At 49.2% G+C, this 25641-nt stretch overlaps 1 protein-coding gene across 3 annotated transcripts; it reads right to left on the minus strand.

The window, feature by feature from the left end:
- Positions 1-268: 268 nt before the first annotated feature.
- DOK5 (docking protein 5) lies at positions 269-22839 on the minus strand. 3 transcript variants are annotated; one of them, XM_058814788.1, is made up of 8 exons: positions 22697-22839; positions 11139-11246; positions 8425-8539; positions 8218-8337; positions 7335-7524; positions 3471-3606; positions 2542-2662; positions 269-851 (listed from the first exon to the last, which is right to left on the minus strand). In XM_058814788.1, exons 1-8 carry the CDS (start codon positions 22760-22762, stop codon positions 751-753), a joined length of 957 nt encoding a protein of 318 aa, XP_058670771.1. In that variant the 5' UTR covers positions 22763-22839; the 3' UTR covers positions 269-750. The 3 variants fall into 3 exon arrangements, with proteins under 3 accessions (XP_058670771.1, XP_058670769.1, XP_058670770.1); XM_058814786.1 differs by having other exon boundaries at positions 2542-2735; XM_058814787.1 differs by lacking the exon at positions 11139-11246 and having other exon boundaries at positions 2542-2735; positions 22697-22822.
- Between the last annotated feature and the right edge of the window lie 2802 nt (positions 22840-25641).

Below are 25641 nucleotides of genomic sequence, written 5' to 3' on the forward strand. Positions count from 1 at the left end.
CAAACACATTTGCCTGGCTTGGCTTCCCCGAGAGCCTCCATTCCACTCCAGCTCTGTTCCCACAACATTCCTGCACGTGGAAATCCAGCATTTACCTTTTGCTATTTTTAACTCAAAGCCCGAGACCATGATTCTGTCCTAGAAGAAAATTAGCTTGTGCTAATTGAGTGACAAAAATAAACAAAAAAACCCAAAAAAAAAACCAAACAAAAAAAAACCACCAAAACCACCCCCAAACCAACAAAAAACCAAATCACTGCACCACAAATTGCATGGGACTTTTTTTTATTTTCAATGTTTACAGAGATGGAAATAAATACAGGAAAGAGGAGATTCTTTTAAAAGAAATCAATCAAGTCTTCAAACAGGAAAAATTGTATCCAAGAGTTGTTTCAAACTGGCCACCATTCCAGAGATCAGGAACAGGGTGACAATAATGGGAAAAACTCAAGGTAAGCATTGCCACAAATCGGTGTCGGGAGCCAAAATAACCACGCTACAGCAGATTCTCACATATTTACAACATACCTATCATACAAAATCAGTGGGAGTGTTCAGGGAGTGATTTCTTCTCTGTCCAGTGTATTTAAAGTTACACCAGAGGGTTTGGTGGCTTGGCTCTTCTCCCCAACATCCACAGGAGCGTTTCTGCTTTTGGCAAAGCTTAAAAAATCCTTTGTATCGCAGGAAATCTTCATCCAACATGGGCTTGTGTGCATTTGCACCCTTGTCTGCCATCAGCCCTGCTGCTCAGAGGGCAGAGGCAGCGAGGCTGTGCCTGGGCTCCTCTCCTGAGCTGCAGGATGGGAAGGTGTCCGTGGTGCCAGGGAGCTTCAGGGGGCTGCGAGCACCTTGAGAGAGAGCCAGGGAGGGAAAACCAGCCCAGTTAAACACAGCAGCCAGGCAGGATTCACACACACAGCACTTAACTCAGCCTAACCCTGCTTAATCTGCTGCTCCAGCTCAGAAACACCCACGCAGGTTTTCTTTACCCCTTCCTTCAGAACAGAAAGTTTGAAAAAAAAAAAGTTATTAATTTGCTTTTTATAAGTTCTGACTTGCATTTAAAATGTAAAAATGCTCTTTTAGATCCTTTTTTTCCCAGTCTAACAAGCAAGGTATTTTTCTAAATATAAACCAAGTGGTTTGTACCCCTGCAGCCTGTTTCTCTCGTGCCAGCTCCGTGCTGCATTACTGATTTAATAAAGGGCTCTGGGGAAGGGCACAGACTGTGCCACCAGCAGCTCCTCCTGCCATGTCCCCATGTCCCCATGCATGGACAGCTCTGGGCAGGCAGGCAGTGCTGCTTCATCCTGCATCCCTGCTCTGCAAGGAGCTTTCCATGGGCTGCCTGCCCCCTCTAGCGTTGGAAAGAAAGAACAGGGAAAAATAGTTCCTTTAAGGCTTTTTTTGGGGGGTTTTTGGGGGATTTTAATTCTGAAAACAAACACAACTCCACGGAGCTGACTTTGGCCCAGCTCCTCTGAGGTTTGAGCATCTCCTTTTATTTCCCCTCGTTTCCCTCTTCTGGGGGACGTGGCTGTTTTGGGTGAGTTTTAACAGGCACACAAAGTGAATGATGAAGGCTCTCAGTACGAGGCAGCCATGCAGAGCCAGGTGGTACAAAAGGCACTGAGAGCTCGGGGCAGGTCTGTCCTGAGCCTCCTCTGCTCCAGCACAAACAGCCCCAGCTCCCACAGCATCTGTGCTCCAGACCCTGCCCAGCCGTGGTGCCCTCGCTCCCCCAGCTCAATGTCCTTCCTAAACTGGGGACACGGCACCCAAACTGTCCCTGCTCCTGCTGGCCACAGCATCCCCAGCTGTCCCTCCCAAACAGGACATGTCCTTGTCCCCAGAGAGCTGAGCAGTGTTCAGGTGAGTGCCACCCCCACGAGTGCCACCCCCATGGAGCAGAGCAGTGTTCAGGTGAGTGCCACCCCCATGAGTGCCACCCCCACGAGTGCCACCCCCATGGAGCAGAGCAGTGTTCAGGTGAGTGCCACCCCCATGGGTGTCAGCCCCATCAGTGCCACCCCCATGAAGCAGAGCAGCGTTCAGGTTGAGAGTCACCTCCACGAGTGCCACTTCCATGACTGCCACCCCCATAAATGCCACCCGCATGGAGCAGAGCAGCATTCAGGCTCAGTGCCACGCTGGGGGCAGTGTCAGGGGTGGCTCCGTATCAGGTGTGGCTCAGTGCCACCTGGCAGTGTCAGGGCTGTCTCAGTGTCCCCAGGGCAGTGCCAGGGCTGTCTCAGTGCCACCCTGGGGGCAGTGTCAGGGCTCAGTGCCAGGGCTGTCTCAGTGCCACCTGGCAGTGTCTCAGTGTCGCACCGGGGCAGCGCCAGGGGTGTCTCAGTGCCACCCTGGGGGCAGTATCAGGTATGGCTCAGTGCCACCCTGGGGCAGCGGCTCAGTGTCCCCCCGGGGCAGTGTCAGAGGTGTCTCAGTGTCCCCAGGGCAGTGTCCCAGTGCCCCCCTTGGGGCAGCGTCGGGGCCGTCTGTGTCCCCCAGGGCGGCGCCCAGCTGGCATGTCCTCACCTGGCAGCCCCAGCAGGTGCCCCGTGCTGTGCTGGCGGGTGATGTGGTGCCAGTAGGCGCTGCGGGGCAGGGGCACCACGGTGCCCAGGGACACGGCCCGCTCGCTCCTCCTCAGCTGCAGCTGCAAGGCACGACAGGGTCAGCCACACCTGCAGCACGCCTGGGTCAGCAACTGCTTCTGACAGCAATGCCAGCTACACATATTGCACTAAATGTTATCATCGAGCAGGATTTAATAATAATAATAATATAATACTAATAATAATAATATAATAACAATCCTAAGTAGTAATAATAATAATAATCCTATATAATATATTGAACAAACTAACTTTGTACCCACAAACATTGAGGAATGTGTGTGCCCTTGTTGTTTTTATCAGCAATTGCTTTTCACAGGAATTCCAGTTATACATATTGCCTTGAATTTTATAATCGAGCAGAATTTAGTAATAATAATAATAATAGCTAAATGTTATAATCAAGCAGAATTTAATGATAACAATAAAAAATTATTATTATTATTACTACTACTAAAAATTGAATGAACTAACTTTGCACCCACAAACACTGTGGAATGTGCACTTATCCTTGAACAGGAATTCTGCTTATACAGATTGCTCTAAATTTTATAATCAAGCATGAAGAAATAATAATAATAATAATAATAATAATAATAATAATAATAATAATAATAATAATAATAATAAATGTAATAATTATATACAGCATAATTCTTAAATATAATAGCATAATAACTAAAGTATAATAATTACTTTATTATTAATAGTAAGAATATTAATAATAATAAAGTAATTACACTGCTAAGGATGATTACGACAATACCAATAACACTCCCCCTGAAGAGCCCAATCTGGTGGGTGCCCACTGCGGACCCCCCTGCCCGTGCCCTCCCCTGCCCACCGTACCCTGGAGTCCTTGGCGCTCTGCAGCAGCCGCTGGTGCTGCTCGGCGATGGCCAGGGCGGCCGAGTGCACCTTCTGGTAGATGGCCTCGCCGTGCCTGGTCTGGAAGATGAAGAGCCCCTCTCCCGTGTCACACATCCTGCAAGGCACAGCACAGCCCAGGGCAGCGCAGGGTCCAGCCCAGAGGGAGCCAGAACCTCCCCGAGCCACCCCAAAACCCCCTCGCACAACGAGGGGGGAACCAGGCGGGGACAAAGTCATTGCCACCCTCTGTTCCTGCCTTTCGTCAACCTGGAAATGGAACAAAGTTATTGCCACCTCTGTTCCTGCCTTTTCTCGACATGGAAATGGAACAAAGTTATTGCCACCCTGTGTCCCTGCCTTTTGTCAACCAGGAGGGGACAAAGTCATTGCCACCCTGTGTTCCCGCCTTTTCTCAGCCTGGAAATGGGAAAAAGTTATTGCCACCCTCAGTTCCTGCCTTTCCTCAACCAGGAAACGGAACAAAGTTATTTCCACCTGTTTTTTGCCTTTTCTCAACCAGGAAATGGAACAAAGTTATTGCCGCCCTCTGTTCCTGCCTTTTGTCAACCTGGAAATGGAATAAGTTATTTCCACCTCTCTGTTTCTGCCTTTTGTCAACCAGGAAATGGAACAAAGTTATTGCCATCTCTCTATTTCTGCCTTTTCTCAACCAGGAGGGAACAAAGTTATTGCCACCCTCCGTTCCTGCCTTTCCTCAATCAGGAAACAGAACAAAGTTATTTCCACCTGTTTTTTGCCTTTTCTCAACCAGGAAACAGAACAAAGTTATTTCCACCTGTTTTTTTGCTTTTCTCAACCAGGAAATGGAACAAAGTTATTGCCACTCTCTGTTTCTGCCTTTTCTCAACCAGGAAATGGAACAAAGTTATTGCCATCTCTCTATTTCTGCCTTTTCTCAACCAGAAGGGAACAAAGTTATTGCCGCCCTCTGTTCCTGCCTTTTGTCAACCTGGAAATGGAATAAGTTATTTCCACCCTCTGTTTCTGCCTCTCCTCAATCAGGAAATGGGAAAAAGTTATTTCCACCTGTTTTTTGCCTTTTCTCAACCAGGAAACAGAACAAAGTTATTTCCACCTGCTTTTGCCTTTCCTTAATCAGGAAACAGAACAAAGTTATTGCCACTCTCTGTTTCTGCCTTTTCTCAACTTGGAAATGGAACTTGGGATCATTTAGTAAGGAGGTAATATAAGAGTGGATCTTGGGTCCATGAAATATCTCTGAGAGTTGTTCTCAATTTTGGTTCCCAGCAAGAACCAAGAGAGCACTGGGGCTCTGTGCCCTCAGGACTTGGAGCTCTGGAATTTGTTTTGTCTTTCTGCCTAGGGAAAAGCCATGGAAAACCACAGGGACAAGCAGCCACTGATACAACAGCCACAGAGCTACAAATGGATGTGCAGAGAATACAGGGAACGTAAAAAAACCACAGAAACCAAAGGGCATCATTGCTGTCTGTGCTTGTGTGCAGCCCTGGTGCGTTCACTGACACCCAGCTGCTCCTTCACCGGTGCAAAGGCTCTGGAGAGCTCCTACACAAACCCAGATTTTTATATTTAGGCTCTATCTGGAATCTGTGTCAGGCAGGATTAATTTGTCTTCCCCTTTTGGACTTTTAATGAGTTATGCAGACTTTTGTCTTCCTCTTGAAACAACAAATACAAATTTTAGGTGGCTTTTTTTAGGGGTGTAGATTTGTTCCAGTATTTTAACCGGTGTTTGTATTTGTTTCACTATTTTAATTGGGTTTTGGGACTTATATTTGTTTCACCATTTTAATTAGGCTTCTGGGGGGGTTGCACTTGTTTCAATATTTTAATTTGCTTTGAGGGGGGTTATATTTGTTTCAGTATTTTAATTGGATTTTTAAGGAGGGTTTATACTTGTTTCAGTATTTTAATTGAGCTTTTTGGAAGGGTTTATATTTGTTTCAATATTTTAAATGGACTTGTTGTGGGCATTATATTTGTTTCTGTATATTAACTGATTGGCTTTTTGGGGGGGAGTTTATACTTGTTTCAGTATTTTTATTGGATGATTTTTGGGAAGGGTTATATTTGTTTCAGTCTACTAATTTGGTTTTTTGGGAGGGTTTATACTAGTTTCAGTATTTTAATTGCATTGCTTTGGGAGGAGTTATATTTGTTTAGTATTTTAATCAGGCTTTTGGGGAGTTATATTTGTTTAGCATTTTAATTTGGTTTTTGAGGGGGTTATATTTGTTTCACTATTTCAATTAGTTTTTTAGGGGGGAGGCGTATTTATTTCAGTATTTTAATTTGGATTGGGGGAGGGGTTATATTTATTTCAGTATTTTAATTTGGCTTCTGGGGGGTTATATTTGTTTAGCATTTTAATTTGGTTTTTGGGCGGGGCTATAATTGTTTCACTGTTTCAATTAGGGTTTTTTTTTGGGGGGGGGGGGGGGTTATACTTGTTTCACCCCTTTAATTGCAACGGGTCCAGGCTGGCTTCTGGCTGCAGATCAGCTCCCAAACCCTTGGAAACCCTTGGGGAAAGGTGGAGACACCCCCGGGAAGGCAGAGAGGAGCCGAGCCCACCCGCAGGAGCCAAATCCACCTACAGCACCCGAGCCCACCTACAGCAGCCCAGCCCACCTGCAGGACCTAAATCCACCTACAGCACTCGAGCCCACCTACAGCAGCCCAGCCCACCTGCAGGACCTAAATCCACCTACAGCACCCGAGCCCATCCGCAGGAGCCGAGCCCACCCGCAGGACCCAAGCCCACCTACAGCACTCGAGCCCATCCGCAGGAGCCAAATCCACCTACACGACCTGAGCCCACCTGCAGGACCCAAATCCACTCACAGGACCCAAGCCCACCTGCAGGACCTAAATCCACCTACAGCACCTGAGCCTACCCACAGGAGCCGAGCCCACCTGCAGGACCTAAATCCACCTACATGACCTGAGCCCACCCGCAGGAGCTGAGCCCACCTACAGCACCCCAACCCACCTGCATGACCCAAATCCACCTACAGCACCCGAGCCCACCCACAGGACCCAAATCCACCTACACGACCTGAGCCCACCTACAGCACCCCAGCCCACCTGCAGGACCTATATCCACCTACAGCACTCGAGCCCATCCGCAGGAGCCAAGCCCACCTACACGACCTGAGCCCACCTGCAGAAGCCGAGCCCACCTGCAGGACCTAAATCCACTCACAGGACCCCAGCTCACCTGCAGGACCCAAATCCACCTACACAACCTGAGCCCACCTGCAGGACCAAAATCCACCTGCAGGAGCCAAATCCACCTACAGCACCCCAACCCACCTGCATGACCCAAATCCACCTGCAGGAGCCAAATCCACCTACATGACCTGAGCCCACCTGCAGGACCCAAGCCCACCTGCAGGAGCCAAATCCACCTGCAGGACCTAAATCCACCTACACGACCTGAGCCCACCTGCAGGACCTAAATCCACTCACAGGACCCAAGCCCAAAGCCCACCTGCAGGACCCAAGCCCACCTGCAGGAGCCGAGCCCAGCTATAGAACCCGGGCCCATCTACAGCACCCCAGCCCATCTACAGCACCCCAGCCCACCTACACGACCTAAATCCACTCACAGGACCCCAGCTCACCTACAGGACCCAAGCCCACCTGCAGGACCTAAATCCACCTGCAGGACCTGAGCCCACCTACAGGAGCCGAGCCCACCTGCAGGAGCCAAATCCACCTGCAGGAGCCGAGCCCAGCTACAGCACCCATGCCCACCTACAGGAGCCCAGATCCACCCACAGGAGCCCAGCCCACCCACAGCACCCATGCCCACCCACAGCACCCATGCCCACCTACCTGCCCGCCTCGAAGGTGAACCAGGCTGGGTCGCGCCCGTAGCGCCGCAGGGCACTGAGAGGCCACGAGACCAGTTTGACTCTGGGATTCTGGATGTCCCAAAGACAGATATTCTCAAATGTTATCTGCAAGGTACATTCCCCATGCACATCTAAATTAGGGGATGGCATCAAATACACATTGAATCTCTCTGGGAGAAAAACAAAAGGTTAGTCTAAAATCCCTGCCCAGCACAGGTGCAAGTCATTCAAGGAATTTCCTATTTTCCATCCCTATTGTTTGCACTTAGAGCTAATCATTCCCACACAAAGAATTCCTTCTATAACTCTGTAAACCCCACGTTTGGGGCAGTCAAATGCTGCACCCAAAGGGCATCAAATATTTGTGTGTGCACTCAGAGCCTGAGGAGAAGTGCACCAGCATAATCCTGGTATTTGCAAACAGCTCATAAAGTTGTGAGCAATTTGTGAATAAATCCAGTGCCTGAGCAGGTAATGAGCTCATTTGCACAGGAAAGTGGAGTAGCCACGGGCTCAGGTTTTGCATGCAATTACTGTTATTTATTATTCTCTTTACAAAGCCTCAGCCACTGACATCACACCAAAAAGACACACAACAAATCGTTCCCATCTCCAAGAGCAGCTAACTGATCTGAGAAAGGGAAGTGCTACTCCAAAATAATTCTAGATAACTTATTTATTATCTCTGGTAGCAAGAGCCAAAAATAAACCCCCAACCAACCAAAACCAACACCCCAAAACAAGCAAGGAGGACTTGGAAAAACAGTTTTGCTCCTTTTAATTTCCAATATCATTATGTACAGTCTAAAAGGCTTGAAAATAATGCAATAAAAAATGGAAAATGTCGATATTTCTGTACCTACCACTCTGCTCCCTCTCTACTCCAGATGCCAACAAGTCAGGCTCTCCAAGGCTAATGTCATTAATTCGTGTTCCCAGGCACTCCATCTGCAGCACCTTGCACCACTCATCTGCCTCAAGCTCTGCACAAATGCCCAGAAAATCTCTGTGTGGGTACATCGCGTTTATAATTCCACAGCCAGCGCTCCGAGCGCGGCTGTTTGACCCACCTGAGTCACAAGCGAAGGTTCTGGAGGTGTCATCACTGAAATAAATGCCCACCGCGTGCTTCTTGGTGCCTTTGGGCAGCCTCGAGATGCTCTTCACGTTACTGAGCTCCGTGACCTGGGAAAGCACAATTGGGGATTTGAGTGGGGAGCTTGGAAAGGGATCTGTGCATCGCTGGGGAGCAGAGGAGGGCAAGGAGAGGGAGAGGAAGGTGGGACAGCACCAGCAGGCCCAGGGTCTCTGGGATGGCTCTTGAGGAGACGCAGCCCTGCAGGAATCACCTCAGTGGGAAATGCCAGGGGAAATTCTGTGATGGTGCTCACGGGGGTCCCAGGGTGAGGGAAGAGACGAGGATCTGACTCCATGCTTCAGAAGGCTGATTTATTATTTTATGGTATATATTACATTAAAACTATACTAAAAGAATAGAAGAAAAATTTTCATTAGAAGGCTGGCTAAGAACAGAATAGAGTAGAGTAGAGTAGAGTAGAATAGAATAGAGTAGAGTAGAATGGAATGGAATGGAATGGAATGGAATGGAATGCAATAGAATAGAATAGAATAGAATAGAATAGAATAGAATAGAATAGAATAGAATAGAATAGAATAGAATAGAATAGAATAGAATAGAATAGAATAGAATAGAATGATAACAAAGGTTTGTGGCTCAGACTCTCTGTCCGAGCCAGCTGACTGTGATTGGCCATTAATTACAAACAACCACATGAGGCCAATCCCAGATGCACCTGTTGCATCCCACAGCAGCAGATAATCAGTGTTCACATTTTGTTCCTGAGGCCTCCCAGCTTCTCAGGAGGAAAAATCCTAAGGAAAGGATTTTTCATAAAAGATGCCTGTGACAAAATTCCATCCTCCCTTGGGAGATGCAGCAGCCACATCCTCCAATGTGGTGGATGTTCACAGGGTCCCAGGATGAGGAAGAGATGAGGGTCTGACTCCATGTTTCAGAAGGCTGGTTTATTATTTTATGATACATATTATATTAAAAGAAAATTATATATTAAAACTATACTAAAAGAATGGAAGAAAGGATTTCATCAGAAGGCTTGAAATGAATAGAAAGGAATAAATAACAAAAGCTCATTAAAAGGAATAAATAAGAAAGGACTCTCTGAGAGTCCAAGCCAGCTGACTGTGATTGGCCATTAATTAAAAACAATCAGCACTGACCAATCACAGATGCACCTGTTGCACTCCACGGCAGAATATAATTGTTGTTTTTCTTTTCCTCTGAGGGTTCTCAGCTTCTCAGGAGAAAAATCCTGGCAAAGGGATTTTTCATAAAGTACCATGGTGACACTCCAGCTCTGTAGGACATCAGTGAGGGACATCATCCAGGACATCACCATCCTGAGGGAACTGCAGCCAAGGGAAAGGGGGAACCAGAGCTCCCTCCAGGCTGAGCAATATTCACACGAGGGGCAGGAGAAACACAACCTGGGGCAGCAGCACCAGAGAGGGGCAGAGGGAAACCCAAAGGATTCACCCAATTTGGAGCTCCAGCACAGTGCAGAAAAGCTGCTCTCTGTATTATTTTTTATTGAGGATTTGTTAGACTGCTCCACTTAAAAAAAAAAAATAAATAAAAGCAAAAATAAAATCACAGTTTTCAGTATCAGAAAGTGTTTTAAAGATTCAGAATCAGATTTCTGTCGTTTGGGTGCCAAACAATGACTGGAAAAAGCTTTTACACCCAAAGCCCTGAGCCTGGTGCCTCACTCCTCACTCCCAGCTAAGTGACAGCAATCACTAAAATAAATGTTCAGCAGCTCCTCCTCAGCAGAGTGGTCAGACTGGAAACATTTCATTTGCCACCGATACAGTTTTGCCTGGAAAACAATTACACGTTCCAAAATCCAATTTTCCAAATGGATTATTCCATAAACAGGCAGAAAAGACTGCTTAAATGACTCCTGCTGTTGCAAGGCAAGATTAATACAATCAGATTAAAACCCAGCCCCTCGAGGGCTCAGTGTATTCCTGTCAGCAGGACACAATTGGCTCAGCTTTTATTGGAATATTGAGGATTCTGGCACATCACTAAGGCAAAAGAAATAAGAATTTCCTCCTTCCTCCAGTATTTTGTTCAAGAATGTGGCAATTTGTGGTTGCTTATTTATTTTTAACAAGTGAAAACCAGACACTCACCTGAAAAGCAACTCGGTCTGCAGATTTTGCAGCCTGAATTCTAATTATTTTCCCTCCCTTGTGGCACCAAAGGAATTATGTGGGCAATTTGCTTTGTGTATGCAAATTCCCAGTTCACTCCATAAACCCCAACTGAGTGCTCCCACATTACCTTCATTTTAGGGCACTGTGACCTTCCCACTTTTAAAAAATAGAGCAAGATTAGATTAGAAAGGATTTAAAGGTTAATATTACACCAAAAGAATTATTTCTGTTTAACACATTATTTCTGTTTTACACCTCCAGCGGTGAGGATGTCCCCTTTAGGATTTTATAATGGATAAAACCTCCCCCAGGACTGATGAGGGCTGTTCGAGTTTTGTATTTTTATCAATTATTTTCTCAATAATTTTATGTTATCAATAATTTTTTCTCAATTATTTTCTCAATAATTTTATGTTATTAATTAATGTATTGATTGATAATTTTTTGTTATCAATAATTTTCTCAATAATTTTACGTTATTAATAATTTCCCTCAATTAGTTTGAGAGAAACCTGTTCCTTACCTTGTGGTAGCACCTGAAGTAAGCAGCTCGTTCATCTGAGAACTTCTCCAGCCTCTTGGGCCCTTTGCTTGAGGCCTTTTTGAACACCAACCAGCATCTCTGGTAAATCTGGAGGCACAAAAGGATGAACTTGGCACCTGCACTGAGCCGAGCATCAGCAGCACCAACAGGGAAGGGAAATCCTCAATCTGCTGTGGAACCCCAGAAGTTCATGGGGAGCACAAGGCCAGGCTGTGGGGGAGCTCCATCCTCTTTTTTTGGGCCCAGCCAGAAATCCTCGTGTGTGAGGAGGGTTTTTGTGAATTCTGTATTTTGTGAATTCTGTGCTTTGTGCATTTTGTGAATAAGGGTGCCCTGTGAGCACCAGGAATAATGGACAATGCAAAAAGCAGATTATTTAAGCGCAGAACCCAGGACCATCCTGTCACTTTGCTCCCAGGGTCTAACTGAATTTAAATCCAGGTCATTTGGGGCAGGCTCTGTGCAGGGTGGATTTAAAATCACCTTTTCCATCTCTCCATCTCCTGCCACATTCCCTGCAGCCCTCCCAGAGCTCTCAGCTGAGCTCAGCCTGCCCACAGAGGCAGGAGTTGCCAGCCCTGCCAACTGCTCACAGCCCACTCTCCATCATCACACCTGGCAGCTTCCAACTAAGCCCAAACTGCCACCAAAAACAGTGGGATTTCGAGAGCAAAACAAAAAAATAACCAGACAGGCCCTCAGCAAGTGGCTCACAGCATAAATTCAGTGATCAGTGATGGCATCCCAGCCATCAAATACCATTTATTTTACTTTTTCAAGTCCAAAAATGCCGTTCTCAACCTATTTAGTCGGTTTACCAGTAAGCAATTAACCAATACCACAAAATATCTCCCCAAATCTCTCACAATTCATTATCAATCCCACTAAAACCCAGAATATCTAAACCAAATTTCTCCCCCTGAAACACCCTATGAACCTCAACATTTAGAAATCCCTAATCCTTACATAAATCCTTAATATGGCTGAATAAAGCAGAAAAAACTCTTCTGCTGCAGGCCATCAGAGAAGAGCCAAGAAGCATTTACAGCAGAAACCCTCCCTTGGCAGGGACAGCTGAGAAAAGGCAGCCAGGCTGGGGCTCAGCATCAGATCTGGCTCCTTGGACATCGGCCGAGCTTTGTGCAGGGCACGGTCACTGCTGGGCATGGGACTGGAGAGAGACCCAGCCTGGGGTGGGACTGGGCAGGAGAAACAGCAAAGGCTTCCCTGGGGCTAAACTGGGCTCTGGGCAGGCAGCTGGTGCTGCCAGCAGCTGGATCTGCAGCTGGACGTGCAGAATTTGCAGCAGGATCTGCAGCTGGATGTGCAGAATTTGCAGCTGGATCTGCAGCTGGACGTGCAGAATTTGCAGCTGGGTCTGCAGCTGGACGTGCAGAATTTGCAGCAGGATCTGCAGCTGGATGTGCAGAATTTGCAGCTGGATCTGCAGCTGGACGTGCAGAATTTGCAGCTGGGTCTGCAGCTGGACGTGCAGAATTTGCAGCTGGATCTGCAGCTGGATGTGCTGCCCAGTCGTGGCACAATCCTGGGAACAGCCCCGTGCGGGATCAGGGAGCTGCAGGGTTTGCAGTGATCCCTGTGTGCCAGAGCATCTGGCTCTCCAGCTCCGCAGGCCATGGGGCACTGCTGAGCTCATTAACACTCACAGAGCTCGCTAATTAGGGCATGGGATGCTCTGGGTGACGGCCACCCCAGCCCTGCCAAGGACACTCCAGCCACAGCAGGGCAGCAGGCACGGCTGGGAGCTGCCCCACGCCTGGGATCCTCACAAACTCAGCTTTCCATCCCTCACAGCGCACAAATATCTCTGCAGGAGCTGCACTTGCTGTATTTCAGAGCTGGACTCGTGATTTTAAGATGACACCTAAGAAGACCCCAAAAAAAAGGGGCAGAAGTTGCACAGGAACAAACCCTTTGTGCTAATAAAGCAACTTTTCCAGCCCTGAGCTGCCACATCCAAAGCCAGCCAGGGGAGAAGGGCTGCAGTTTCTCCATCCCTGAGCAGCCCAGCTGTGCCTGAAAACAGAGTAAAAACCTACAAACCTGGGGTGATGATGATTGTGAGGAGCTGCCTGCAGATCCCAGGTGACAAACACCCTGCCAGCATCCCTCAGCAGATGGGATAATGGGAATAATGGGAATAATGGGAATAATCTCCCACTCCCGGCCTGCTGGCACCCTCTGGCACCAGCCGTGGGCTGCAGGGAGCACCAGAGGGGTTTCTGTGATCAATTTTTCCACAGTTTCTGCCATCCCTGCAGACAGCTCCAGGTGTGCAGCGAGCCCTGGCTCAGCACAGGTGAAGTCACCCCATTGCTCCCCATTTCCCCAAAGCGCTGCAGGCAGAGCTCAGTGCCCGGGAGCAGCTGTGGAACCCCAGGGATGGGCAGGGAAGGGCAGAGGGAGCTGCCAGGGGGTGCCAGCAGGCTGGGCTGCACCAGGGTGGGCCTTGGCAGGGGAGAGAGGGACCCTGGCACATCTGGAGTGGTTCCTGCCCCTCTGGAGTGATCCTGTCCCCCTGTCCAGCACATCTGGAAGGGTCCTGTCCCTCTGCCCAGCCCCATGAGGCACATCTGCAGTGCTGTGTCCAACTGTGGGCTCCTCGGAACACAGAGCACCTTTTTCATTTGTTTTTGGGGATTTTTTTTGGTTTTGGTTTTTTGCGGTTGTTGTTGTTGATTTGCTTTGGTTTGGTTTTTTTGGGTTTTTTTTTTTGTTTTGTTTTTTTGTTTTTTTTTTTCTTTTGATTTAGATGAATGGAGCAATACTGAGTTAAAGAAGCACTGAATAAAAGGATGGCAGAGCCAGTACTTCCCTGCTAGAATTCCCCCTTCCACCCTCTTCCAGCCCTCCTGCCCTTCTCCAGGTTGCTCCATGCACAAACCCAGCTCGTATGAATTCCTCACGTCTCACCTGGGTAATTAAAGGCTGAGTTCAGGAGTTCATTCACGTTTAGGGAGATCCAAGCTGAAGAAAGCTGCATTAAAAAATGTCCATAAAAGCTCTGCACTCCTGCATTTACCAGGGAATGGCCACTTGTGTTTCAGCACAAGCACCGTGCCAGGAGCTGCCACTCATTCAGAACAGATCAATGCAGAACAGCAGCAAACATCCCCCCTCACCTTCCTGGACACATCACAGCAAATTTTCCTTTGCCAGACAGAGAATTCATTGAGAGCTCCCCAGACAAACATTACTTGGCAAGTAAAGGGACAATTTAACCTCTTACACTGGCATCACTGAGGGGAAATACCACTCTGTTGACCCTATTGATCTCCTGAACCGAAACAAGCGACATTATCAGTAAAACAACAACAACAAAAACCCCACCAATATCCATTCCAGCAGCTTGAACTCTCACTGGCATTTCTGACAGCACTTGATGAAGCCAGACAAAAAGATAATGGAGCAGTCCATCATCTTCCCCAGCGTTCCTGAAGCTACACAAACACCAAATTAAGATGTCAGGCTCAAATTAAGATGTCACTCTCAGGAGCAGCCCTTGCATCTGTTACTTTCTCTCAAGTGTTTCCACGGGCTCTGCAAAACGTCATTTATCCCTGATCTCACTGCAGGGCAATGCCCTGCACAGCAGAGGGAGAATTCCACACTGGGAAAGGAGCTGCTGATGAAAAGGCCCCAGAAGCACCACAGAGTGAATTTCACCTGTTTATAATCAGGATTCCTTTCTCTTCCACTGCCTGGGCAATCATCCCTGACACACCGTGCAGGCTGGGGCTGTCACCTGCAGAAATCACAGATTTTTCTACCAAAAAAGAGGAAATAAGGAAAAGAGCGCCAGGATCCACAACCAGCAGGCCAGGGAAGCGTTTGGGATAAAGGAAAAGGGTCAGATTTGCTTTAAACTTGTTACAATGCAATATATATATCTTAAACAAGATGGCAAATGGGTAAGAGGCGCTTGTTTAGGAGTCAATTCAGCCCATGGAAACATTTGGAATTGATTGACTTCACAAGGTAAGCCCAACTTTCAAAGAGCACAGAAGGTGATTTATCTGAAAACAGGCTGGAAAGCACAAAAAAACCATTCCTCCTCCAAAGATGTGCCAACATCAAAGCAAGAGTTCCATATTCCAAATAATGATCTGTATAATCTTTTGGGGAAAATCAGGAATAGTTCTGAGGTTTGTCCTTTTTGGCTTTTGGTGGGGTTCTTTGGGAACAAATTAAGACCCTCATCATTCCGTGCTGTTCCCACGAGTCAAACACCAAAAGAAACAAAATGTGATTCCACCAGGGGAGCTGCAAAACTCCCTTGTACCCCCTCCAGAGGCAGGCTGAGCACCTGATCCCCCAGCACAGGGGTGACCCCATGAGGACACATGTCACTGTGATATTTCATGAAAAATCCCTTCTCCAGGATTTCCTCTCCTGGGGAGCTTCAGCTTCTCCATGTTTTGTTGCTTTGGAATGGGATTTGGAGAATTGTTTACCCAGCATGTGAATTGTTTTAATTTAATGGCCAATCCCAGCCAGCTGTGTTGGACTCTCTGAGTCTGTCATGGGTTTTTATATTCGTTCCCTTCCAGCTTTCTGATGTATCCTCTCTCTTTCTTTACTATAGTTTTCAAATATAATATACAATATATATTATATACTATATATTATATACTACATATTATATATTATATACTACATATTATATATTATATATTATATATTATATATTATATATTATATATTATATATTATATATTATATGTTATATATTATCTAGTATATAGTATATAGTATATAGTATATAGTATATAGTATATAGTATATATTTAATTGTATTATACATTATATTTGTATATAATATACAAATGTATATAATGTATATATATACATTATATATATTTGTATTATACATGATATTTGTAATATATAATATATAATATATAATATATAATATATAATATATTATATATAATATATTATATATTATATATTATATATTATATATTATATATAACATATATTGTATATTATATTATATTATATATATTATATATTATATATTATATAATGTAATATATAACAAATACAATGTAATATGATATTATCTAATATAATATCTAATATATAATAAAATATAATAAATGTAATATAGTAAACGTAATGTAATAAATGTAATGTAATAAATGTAATGTAATAAATGTAATGTGATGTGATTAATATAATATAATATAATATAATATAATATAATAGCCTTCTGAGAACCTGGAGTCAAATTCTCGTCTCTCACCTCATCCTGGGCACCCTCCCAACACCCCAACAGACCCAGACCTGGCCTCTGATCCCCCATCTCTGTGCCACACCAAACCCACAGGGTTTTCTGCCCCAGTGCCCAGAGGGAGCTGCTCTGGCCTTCGCTGGGATCCCTCCCCTCATCAGCTCCAGGAAAAGGCTCCAACCTCCCCAGGAATGTTCTGGACGCCATCCCTGCTGCCACTGACAGGCTCCAAGCAATAAGAAATCTTAATATCTGTGAATATATTCTAACACCTTATCTGGCAGCTCGGGAGGACTCTGAATTTCCAGGGAGATTAATATCCTGCAGGTTGCACTTGGTGCCTGAGAAATCTGTTCAGTTTTTCCCTCTCTCCAACTTCCAGACTGGAAGGAGCTGCAGAGGTGAACAGAGTTTTATTAATAAAGCTGCTTCAAACTGAGACACAGGAACTTTTTCCCTTCTCCTTCCCCCTTCCCCCAGCCTTACATCATTCTCCTTTCCAGTTTTCACAGCCCAGGCTCTGAAATCCTCATGTTAACTCGCTGGCACAGGTACCCAGGCACCCGATCTCCCGCACCATATGGTTGCAGTCCTGCAGATTGTCTCTCCCCCGCTCTGCCTCTCCTCCCAGCGGCTTTCGCAGCCCCCGAGCTGAGTGGAGCCTGGCACAGTGCTGGGCACAGGGATGTGCAGCGCCCGGCACAGTGCTGGGCACAGGCATGAGCAGAGCCCGGCACAGTGCTGGGCACAGGGATGTGCAGCGCCCGGCACAGTGCTGGGCACAGGCATGTGCAGAGCCCGGCACAGTGCTGGGCACAGGCATGTGCAGAGCCCGGCACAGCGCTGGGCACAGGGATGTGCAGAGCTGGGCACAGTGCAGGGCACAGGCATGTGCAGAGCGGGGCACAGTGCCGGGCACAGGCATGTGCAGCGCCCGGCACAGTGCAGGGCACAGGCATGTGCAGAGCGGGGCACAGTGCCGGGCACAGGCATGTGCAGCGCCCGGCACAGTGCAGGGCACAGGCATGTGCAGCGCCCGGCACAGTGCTGGGCACAGGCATGTGCAGCGCCCGGCACAGTGCAGGGCACAGGCATGTGCAGCGCCCGGCACAGTGCAGGGCACAGGGATGTGCAGAGCTGGGCACAGTGCAGGGCACAGGCATGTGCAGAGCGGGGCACAGTGCTGGGCACAGGCATGAGCAGCGCCCGGCACAGTGCTGGGCACAGGGATGTGCAGAGCCCGGCACAGTGCTGGGCACAGGCATGAGCAGCGCCCGGTACAGTGCTGGGCACAGGCATGAGCAGAGCCCGGCACAGTGATGGGCACAGGCATGTGCAGAGCCTGGCACAGTGCTGGGCACAGGCATGTGCAGCGCCCGGCACAGTGCTGGGCACAGGGATGTGCAGCGCCAGGCTGCTCAACGGGGCTGCCCCAGCGCTCGCCACAACTCAAACCCAGCACAGCCGACCCTCAGAGCTCCAGCCCTTCCACAATCAAACCTTTCTGCTGGACTGGGCGAGCCCTGAGCTTCGGGCAGGAGTGTCCCTATGGGACACGAAAGAACACAAGCTCACACTGCGGCTCTCAAGGTAAGAAAAAGGGGAGTTTATTTTCTGACTCCAACATTTATAGATTTCCAAAAGTGACAGCGGATTGGAGGGTGACAGTGCCACCTCTCCAATGATGCTGGACAAACCATCAACTCTCTCTACTTCTATAAAGGAATGCAAAACAATGAGTTATTTACAGAAAGTGTGTGAGAAAGTTCACTACAAGAATGTCAACATCAAAAAGCTGAGAAAATCTTAAAAAACCAGGGTGACACAGGAGTTTCTCCAAATTTCTAGGCACAGGCAGAAGTTTTCCCATCTGAAATGAGGGTGTGCAGCCAGCGCTGGCGCTCTGTGGGAACAACCCTGGACAGAATTGCTGGGTGTTCCCAGCTCAGCCTTGGCCACTGTGCACAGGGAACTCCTCACCCAGCACTCCAATAAACACAGCAAGGCTCCACACCCTCCTCATTGCAGGTGAAAGTTTAACATTGCCAGGAAACCACTAAGCAAAGCAAAGCAGGCAAGCCAGAAAATGAAGAACTAATTTTTGTGACGGTGTTCACGGGGGTTTTCAGGTGAGGGAAGAGACGAGAGTGTTGACTCCATGTTCAGAAGGCTTATTTATTATTTTATGATATATATTACATTAAAACTATACTAAAAAGAATAGAAGGAAAAGAATTATAACAAAGGCAGCTGCCTCAGACTCTCTGTCCAAGCCAGCTGACTGTGACTGGCCATTAATTACAAAAAACCACACGAGACCAGTCCCAGATGCACCTGTTGCATTCCACAGCAGCAGATAACCATTGCTTGCATTTTGCTCCTGAGACCTCTCAGCTCCTCAGGAGGAAAAAATCCCAAGGAAAGGATTTTCACAAAAAGATGTCTGGGACAATTTTTTTCCGCTGGGTTTTTCAATCAATGCAGCAGCACTCGAGCATTTCCCAGGAGCAAACAGCTGGCTGCAGAGCTGTGGCAGCCCCAGCTCCCTCCTGGCACAGGCTGAGGGCTCAGTTACCACAAACCCTGCACGCAGGGCTGCCCACGAGTGCCCCAAGGCCGGAGGACACCCCCGACTCCACATTCCTTCCCCCTGATGTGATGGAGATGCTTTGGGCCAGGCAGGCTCCTCAGGCACAGAAACCTGAGCCCCACAGATCCCATTTCTGTCCTCAAGGAGGGTCACACTAAAGAGGGAACAGCTCCAGCACTCACATCTCCCACCAGGGCTCAGGATACTGAAGGGGAAGCTCGGCCTGGACAGGGAGCGCAAACCCAAAAAGTGAGCCTGGAACCAGCACACTTTTCCCTGGTGCAGCTCCTCATGCTCAGCAGTGCTGCAAACCCCTCCACTTCAAAGATCTGCTCCTGTTCTGATTTTAATTGGGATTTTTAATTGAGCCAGCCCAAGCTGAAGAGAAAGCTCAGGTGTGTTCACATCCCAAAAATGGAAAGCCAAGAACAGGTTTTCCACCAGGGAAACATCTCCACAATGCACTCCCCCCTCAGAAAGGTCACACCTGTACCCACAGAATAAGGCACGATCTGAAAATCATGAGCACAAAAACGACTTTTTAGACAGAGAGAAGCCATAAAGCAGCAGCCCTGCTTCATGCTCAGACATAAATCCATTTATCAGCTGCCAAAGCGCTGAGCGTCCCTCCCCAGACACAGGCACTGGTGGTCCCTGGCAGAACCCCTGCTCCCACAGCAAATCTGATTTTCCCCTGCTTTGGAGCACTCTGGAGGTGCTGCCTCTGCCCTGTCAGCATTTCCCAGCTCACAGCCTCCCGTGTGTCACTGCTAATAATGACACACCAGCCCCACACCACCGGCTCAGGCAATGATCCTCCTCCCTACAAGGGTGGAAAGAGCCAGGAGAAAGCTCACTCTTCCTGAATAAATCTGGCTCTGCAGAAGACACATGCGGCACAAATGTTGCTATGGAAACCATTCTATTAAATAATATTCAATTAAACTCACACGTCTGAGGCACGCAGGAAGGGTTCAGGTGCAGAGCTAATTAGCCTAAATTCAATTTTGGAATTACAGAGCAGGGCCTGGCAGAGCCGTCACGTTCCTTTCAGAGGAGGCTGGGCTTTGAGCAAGCTGCTTCTCTGCTCCCCTCTCATTCCAAAGGTGTCACCTGCACCCCAGGCGCTCAGGAAAGCCATTTCTGAGGCAATCTGTGGCTCCCGGTTCCCTTGGAGATGGAACTGCCACAGAGGCACAGGCAGGGGCTGCATCCAGCCCGGAGAGCAGTGCTGTGACTGCAGCCGTGCCAGCAGCACGGGGGAGCGGCTGCAGCGACTCCCATCGCATCCTGCCACACAGGAGGGAGCTGAGATCCCCTCAGCCACCACAGCCCTGCAGGGTTTTCCTTCCTGATGGTTCCACGGCCTGGGGAGCTTGTCTGAAAGTTATTCTTCCATACTTGGAAGTATTTTCTTCCCTTTCTCCCTTCCTTTTCTTCCCTTTCCAGCACCTGGGTGTCCCACAGCCCTCCCCAGCTGTGGGAAACAACCTGTTGGCTGTTTAAACAAAAACAAAATAACAAAAGAATTTGTTTAAAAAAAAACCCAAATAACAAAAAACAAAAGCAACCTGTTGAAATCCATTGCTCACCCTGTGAAGGAGGCAAGATGACAGCAGCCACTGAGTGAGACTGAATTCAGGCTCAGCCAGCCCCAGGTGTCCCATCACACCTGCAGCAGCAGGAAGGGGCACCAAGGAGCAGGGACAGGCTCCAGCCCTGCCTCCAGAGACCTCAGACTGGTGATAATTCCCCATTGCTGCACATCAGGGCACTGGGCTGGGAGCAGCTCACAGAAAATGCCACAGGGAGAATCTGCAGCCACATCTGCTCTCGAGTCATGGGCCAACCCTTCCCAAGCTGGAAACTAAGCAGCCCCAAATCATAACCTGTGTATGGTCCATAAAAAAACCCCAACAAGCCAGCATACCTACACTTTGTAGGCTGTAGGTCCATAAAAAAAGAGGAAGAATATTTCATATAATGCTCTTTTTAATGATACCACATCCAACTCATCAGTTTTGCAGGGAGAGCAGGCTGGAGACCCAAGTCTTGCTTTTAATGCCTTTTAAAAAGGTTGATTTAAGAAGCACCTCCCAGGGTACTCTGAGTAGAGGGGGCAGAGAAATGACATTTTTACAGCTGTCACATCTCCTAAGAGGGCATCCGGCCCTTCCTCAGCAGCAGCACCCTCAGAGTGGTCTGGAAATAAAGGAAAGGCACCAGCACTGACAGCATTCACAACTATTGTGTGGTTGGATAAAACCTTACTCATACCTTCACTGAGCTTTGCTGTTACAGCATGGGAAAACACAGCACAGTTTAATCTTACTCATCCTTTACACCAGAGCAAACTGAACGCTGTAATGAGGCTGAATCAGGACACAATTGTGCCCAATTTACTACAATGGCATTCCCTCAAAATGTCACAGAATCTCGTGGTTTTACAGCATGAGCTGTGCCTGCCAGTGCAGGGCTGAGAAATGCAGCCCGATGGAAGAGTTCTCAATCTCTCCTGTTTCCAAAGCAGCCAGGGAGATGCAAGTTCCCAAAACTGTGGAGAAGTCATTGCCCACAACGGGCACAGCAAGAGAAGGGAGCTGTAACTGCACTGGCTTTCAGAGGACCACAGACACTCCCCCGAAATGAACAAATTCTGGAGTAATACAACAGTGTTTAACACAATAAATCTGTTTCTTTCCGGTCCTGCGAGGCAGATACACCAATTGAAATGTTCAATACACACACACAGCCTTCTTCCAGGTGCATCCCCTGGGCCAGGCTCCCTCAGGGACACGGAGCTCTCCAGTCCATCCCCTGCCGGGATATGGGGGAGCCCTGGGCTGGAGGAGCATCCCTGGAACTCCAGAGCTCACCCCAGAACCGGCATCACGCCACGGCCCCAGAACAGCCTGGAAATAACCCCAATATTACACCAGCACCCAAGGGGGGCTGCGGGAATTTTCATTTGGTGCAACTCAAGCGACTCTAAAAGCCCCGAAAACACCGCAAAGCTTCACCTGCCCCACGCAGGAGCCCAAACCCGGAGTGGCAGCAGGAACAGGAGCACCCGAGCGCTGCAGGGTCCGTGCAGTTATTAGGGCAGATAGTTCCTTCATGCAGTTATTAGGGCAGATAGTTCCTTCATGCAGTTATTAGGGCAGATAGCTTTAGGACTTTGCCTGTATTTAGGGTGACGAAAACGGCTGCGTATAGGTAGAAGTTGAGGAGGGTGAGTTTAGGGCTGTAGATAATAATGATTGCTATTCAGCCTAGGTAGGAGATAGGAAAAAAAAGCTAGGATTTTTCGAATTTGTGTTTGGTTGAGTCCTATTCATCTTCCTAGGGCCTGCCGGAACTCCCGCACCCCCAGCTCTGCCCGGAGCTCCCGCACCCCAGCCCCGGGCACGGCCCCAGCCCCGGGTCCCTCCCGGAGCCAAGGGCAGGGACGGCGGCGGAGGCAGCGCAGCATCCCCGGCTGCCGACGGGAGAGATTGAGAAAATAAATATATCCATCCACACCTATATACAATGCACATTCAGGTGCCTTCATTGTTCTCTCCTCATCTTTTTGTTTCCTGCGGAAAAACCCACCCGGCTCAGTTTGCATAAAGAGGACAAAGGAGCGGCAGGGGAAAAGAAATAAATAGCAAAATGCCCAGCCCTGGGCAGGTTCCCCCGGGCACTCACCCCCAGCCGGCGGCTCCGGATGCGCACGTAGCCCTGCTTGACGATGTCGTTGAAATTGGAGGCCATCCTCGCCCGGGACAGGCGGCGGCGGCGCCGCTCAGCCCGCCCGCATGGCCGGGCAGCGCCGGCCGCACCCGGGAGAGCAGAGCGGAACAGAACAGAACAGAACGGCACCGCCCCGAGAGAACAGAACAGCACCGCCCCGGCTGGGACAGCACCGCCCCGAGAGAGCAGCACCGCCCCCGGAGCGCCGCCGGGAGCGATCCGCACCGCCCCCGAGTATCCCGCATCTCCCCGCCCCGCTCCGCACCGCCCTCTGAGCGATCCGCCCCGCACCGCCCTGTGGAGCGATCCGCAGCACTCCTGGAGCGATCCGCACCGCCCCTGAGTTTCCCGCATATCTCCGCACGACCCCTGAGTGACCCGCATCTCCCTGCACCGCCCCTCTGAACATCCCGCATCGCCTCCGGAGCGATCCGCACCGCATCCGAGTATCCCGCACCGCCCCGCACCGCCCTCTGAACGATCCGCGCCACTCCCGGAGCGAGCCCGCAGCGCTCTGCAATGCCCCGCACCGCCCCCGGAGCGCTCCGCTCCGTCCCGCCCTTCCCCGCATTCCCCGGAGCGCTCCGCTCCGTCCCGCTCCTGCCCGCATTCCCCGGAGCGCTCCGCTCCGTCCCGCTCCTGCCCGCATTCCCCGGAGCGCTCCGCTCGTTCCCGCTCCTCCCCGCATTCCCCGGAGCGCTCCGCTCCGTCCCGCCCTTCCCCGCATTCCCCGGAGCGCTCCGCTCCGTCCCGCCCTTCCCCGCATTCCCCGGAGCGCTCCGCTCCGTCCCGCCCTTCCCCGCATTTCCCCGGAGCGCTCCGCTCCGTCCCGCTCCTCCCCTCACCGCCCCTGGCCGGGGACAGAGCTGTCCCAGCTCCATCCCGCACTCCCCGTGCGACCCCCGCTGCCCCATGCCCGCACCCCCAGCCCATCCCGCACCGCCCCGCAGCCGCGGCCGGCCCAGCCGAGCCGAGTGCCTGTCCCTGAAAGTCTTTCGGGTACCTGGAATTCAGGCGGGATTCTCCGGAATCGCCTCGCAAGGACGAGGGACGGTAACCCGAGCTGCTGCCCCGTGTCCCCGCAGCCTGAGCTGGGTTTTTACGGGCGCTGTGTGGCTGCAGTGAGGACAGACCTTGCGTGGGATTGCCCTCTGTGCCTCCAAGTTCTGCTTTTCCAAGAACGTGCAAACAGTGCCAAGCACTCCGGAGATGCAGAGGAGAGGGGCTCTGGTGGCTCCACACGGGTTACCTGGCTATAAATACCGTGGCCTGGAAAAGGGACTGCTCAGCCCTGCATAACTGCTTTTAATAGAGCCACAAATACAGCCCAAGGAGGTCAGCCAGACTCCAGGCCTTACTTTGGGAATTGTCCTGAGGTGGAAATCACAAATAGGACAGCAGAGGTGGCAGAGCAGGGACACAGCACAGAGCACACCAGGGAGAGCAGCCCAGCTGGGCTGAGCTCAGGGCTGTGGGGAAGAGCTGCCCGTATTTATTCGGGTCACAGAATCAAAGAATGATTTAGGTTGGGAAAGGTTATCGAGGGTAAATCACCTCTGATGGAAGTGGTCCTGTCTGGTTTGGATGTGTGGCTCCTTCATTTTGGGCAGCCAGGAGTGATGTGGGGGCAGCGTGGTGCTCACAGCCCTTGCTTTAAGAGGCAATTGTGCTTTGTGAAATATTCATTGATGGAGTGGATTTCAGAGGGCTCTCCAGCTGGAGGACTGATTCACTGGGGATACAGGAGGCGAGTCCGCACTCCTCACTTTGGGATTTTACACTTCCCGCTCCTTTTCACTGAGCTTTTCTTACAGAATGCATAAAATCAAAGAGCTCCAGCCAGAAACAGCAGGACCTTCCACCCCCATGCGCCAAAACACACCAGAAATTAGAGGAATATTCTGAGATGAGTCTGGAACACAACCTTGAGGCCACCAGGTTGATCAGAGGGATGGAGCATCCCTCCTATAAGGAAAGGCTGGGAAAGCTGCCATGGACACAAGATTTGGGGTGAGCTCAGTGTGGCCTCACAGGGTCTGGAGGAGCTGCAGGAGAGGTGGGGAGAGAGTTTGGACAAGGGATAGAGGGACAGCACACAGGGAATGGCTTCAAACTGACAGAGAGGAGGTTTAGGTGGGATACTGGGGAGGAATTCCAGCTGTGGCTGCCCCTGGATCCCTGGCACAGTGGCAGGGATGGAACAGGATGAGCTTTAGGATCCCTCCATCCCAAACCATCCCATGAAATCCCCACGCAGCAGCTGCACGAGGCAAAGCCCAGGCTGCAGAACCACCCCGAAACGCACTTTTGTACAGTACCAATGCTGGAAGCATCAAGTGACTTCTAAACCAGGATTAAAAAATTACAATAATAAACAAGCCCAGAGAGGCTTGGCTGGGTTTCAAAGACATTTGGAGCAGGGAAGAAATGACAGAGCCACTTTAGATGGTTTTTCAACAAGTTTAGACGTTCCTTTAATCCCTGGCAGGACCTGTAAACACTCTCTGCTGGTTTCATCAGTCACTGGCAAATTCCTGCAGGTAAACACATTCCTGAGAGCTCGGCTACGTCAAGGTGGATTTAAGCCTGTGCTTATTCTTTGATGAATGAGGATATTAGAGGCCACTTACATCGTCCCTTTGAACAGCATAAATCCCTCACACACGCCACGGTTCAAAGAGAAAATGCACTTTAATTCCCATGTGGGCAATGCATTCCAAGAATGTGCCAGAAAATCTCATTGTTCAGGTTTTCCACTCGGTGCTATCTCCAGAAAAAAAAAAAAAAAAACAACCAACCAAACAAAACCAAACTTGTTTCGCACTTTTTAAAATGTAAGTGTGGTTTGACAGGAATCCTTTCCTTTGCCTGGGCTCTGCTGACCATTAGCCCTCACCACA

This window comes from Ammospiza caudacuta, chromosome 15 (genome assembly GCF_027887145.1).
Source record: "Ammospiza caudacuta isolate bAmmCau1 chromosome 15, bAmmCau1.pri, whole genome shotgun sequence".
NCBI classification, from domain to species: Eukaryota; Metazoa; Chordata; class Aves; order Passeriformes; family Passerellidae; genus Ammospiza; species Ammospiza caudacuta.

Excerpts from the sequence above, each read along its gene's own strand:
- DOK5 (XM_058814786.1), bottom strand. The coding sequence starts at position 22,762 with ATGGCCTCCAATTTCAACGACATCGTCAAGCAGGGCTACGTGCGCATC. Across the intron at positions 8,540-11,138 it reads ACTTCAGGTGCTACCACAAG|GTCACGGAGCTCAGTAACGT; the intron begins GTAAGGAACAGG and ends GTGCTTTCCCAG. Across the intron at positions 7,525-8,217 it reads AGTAGAGAGGGAGCAGAGTG|AGAGATTCAATGTGTATTTG; the intron begins GTAGGTACAGAA and ends TTTTTCTCCCAG.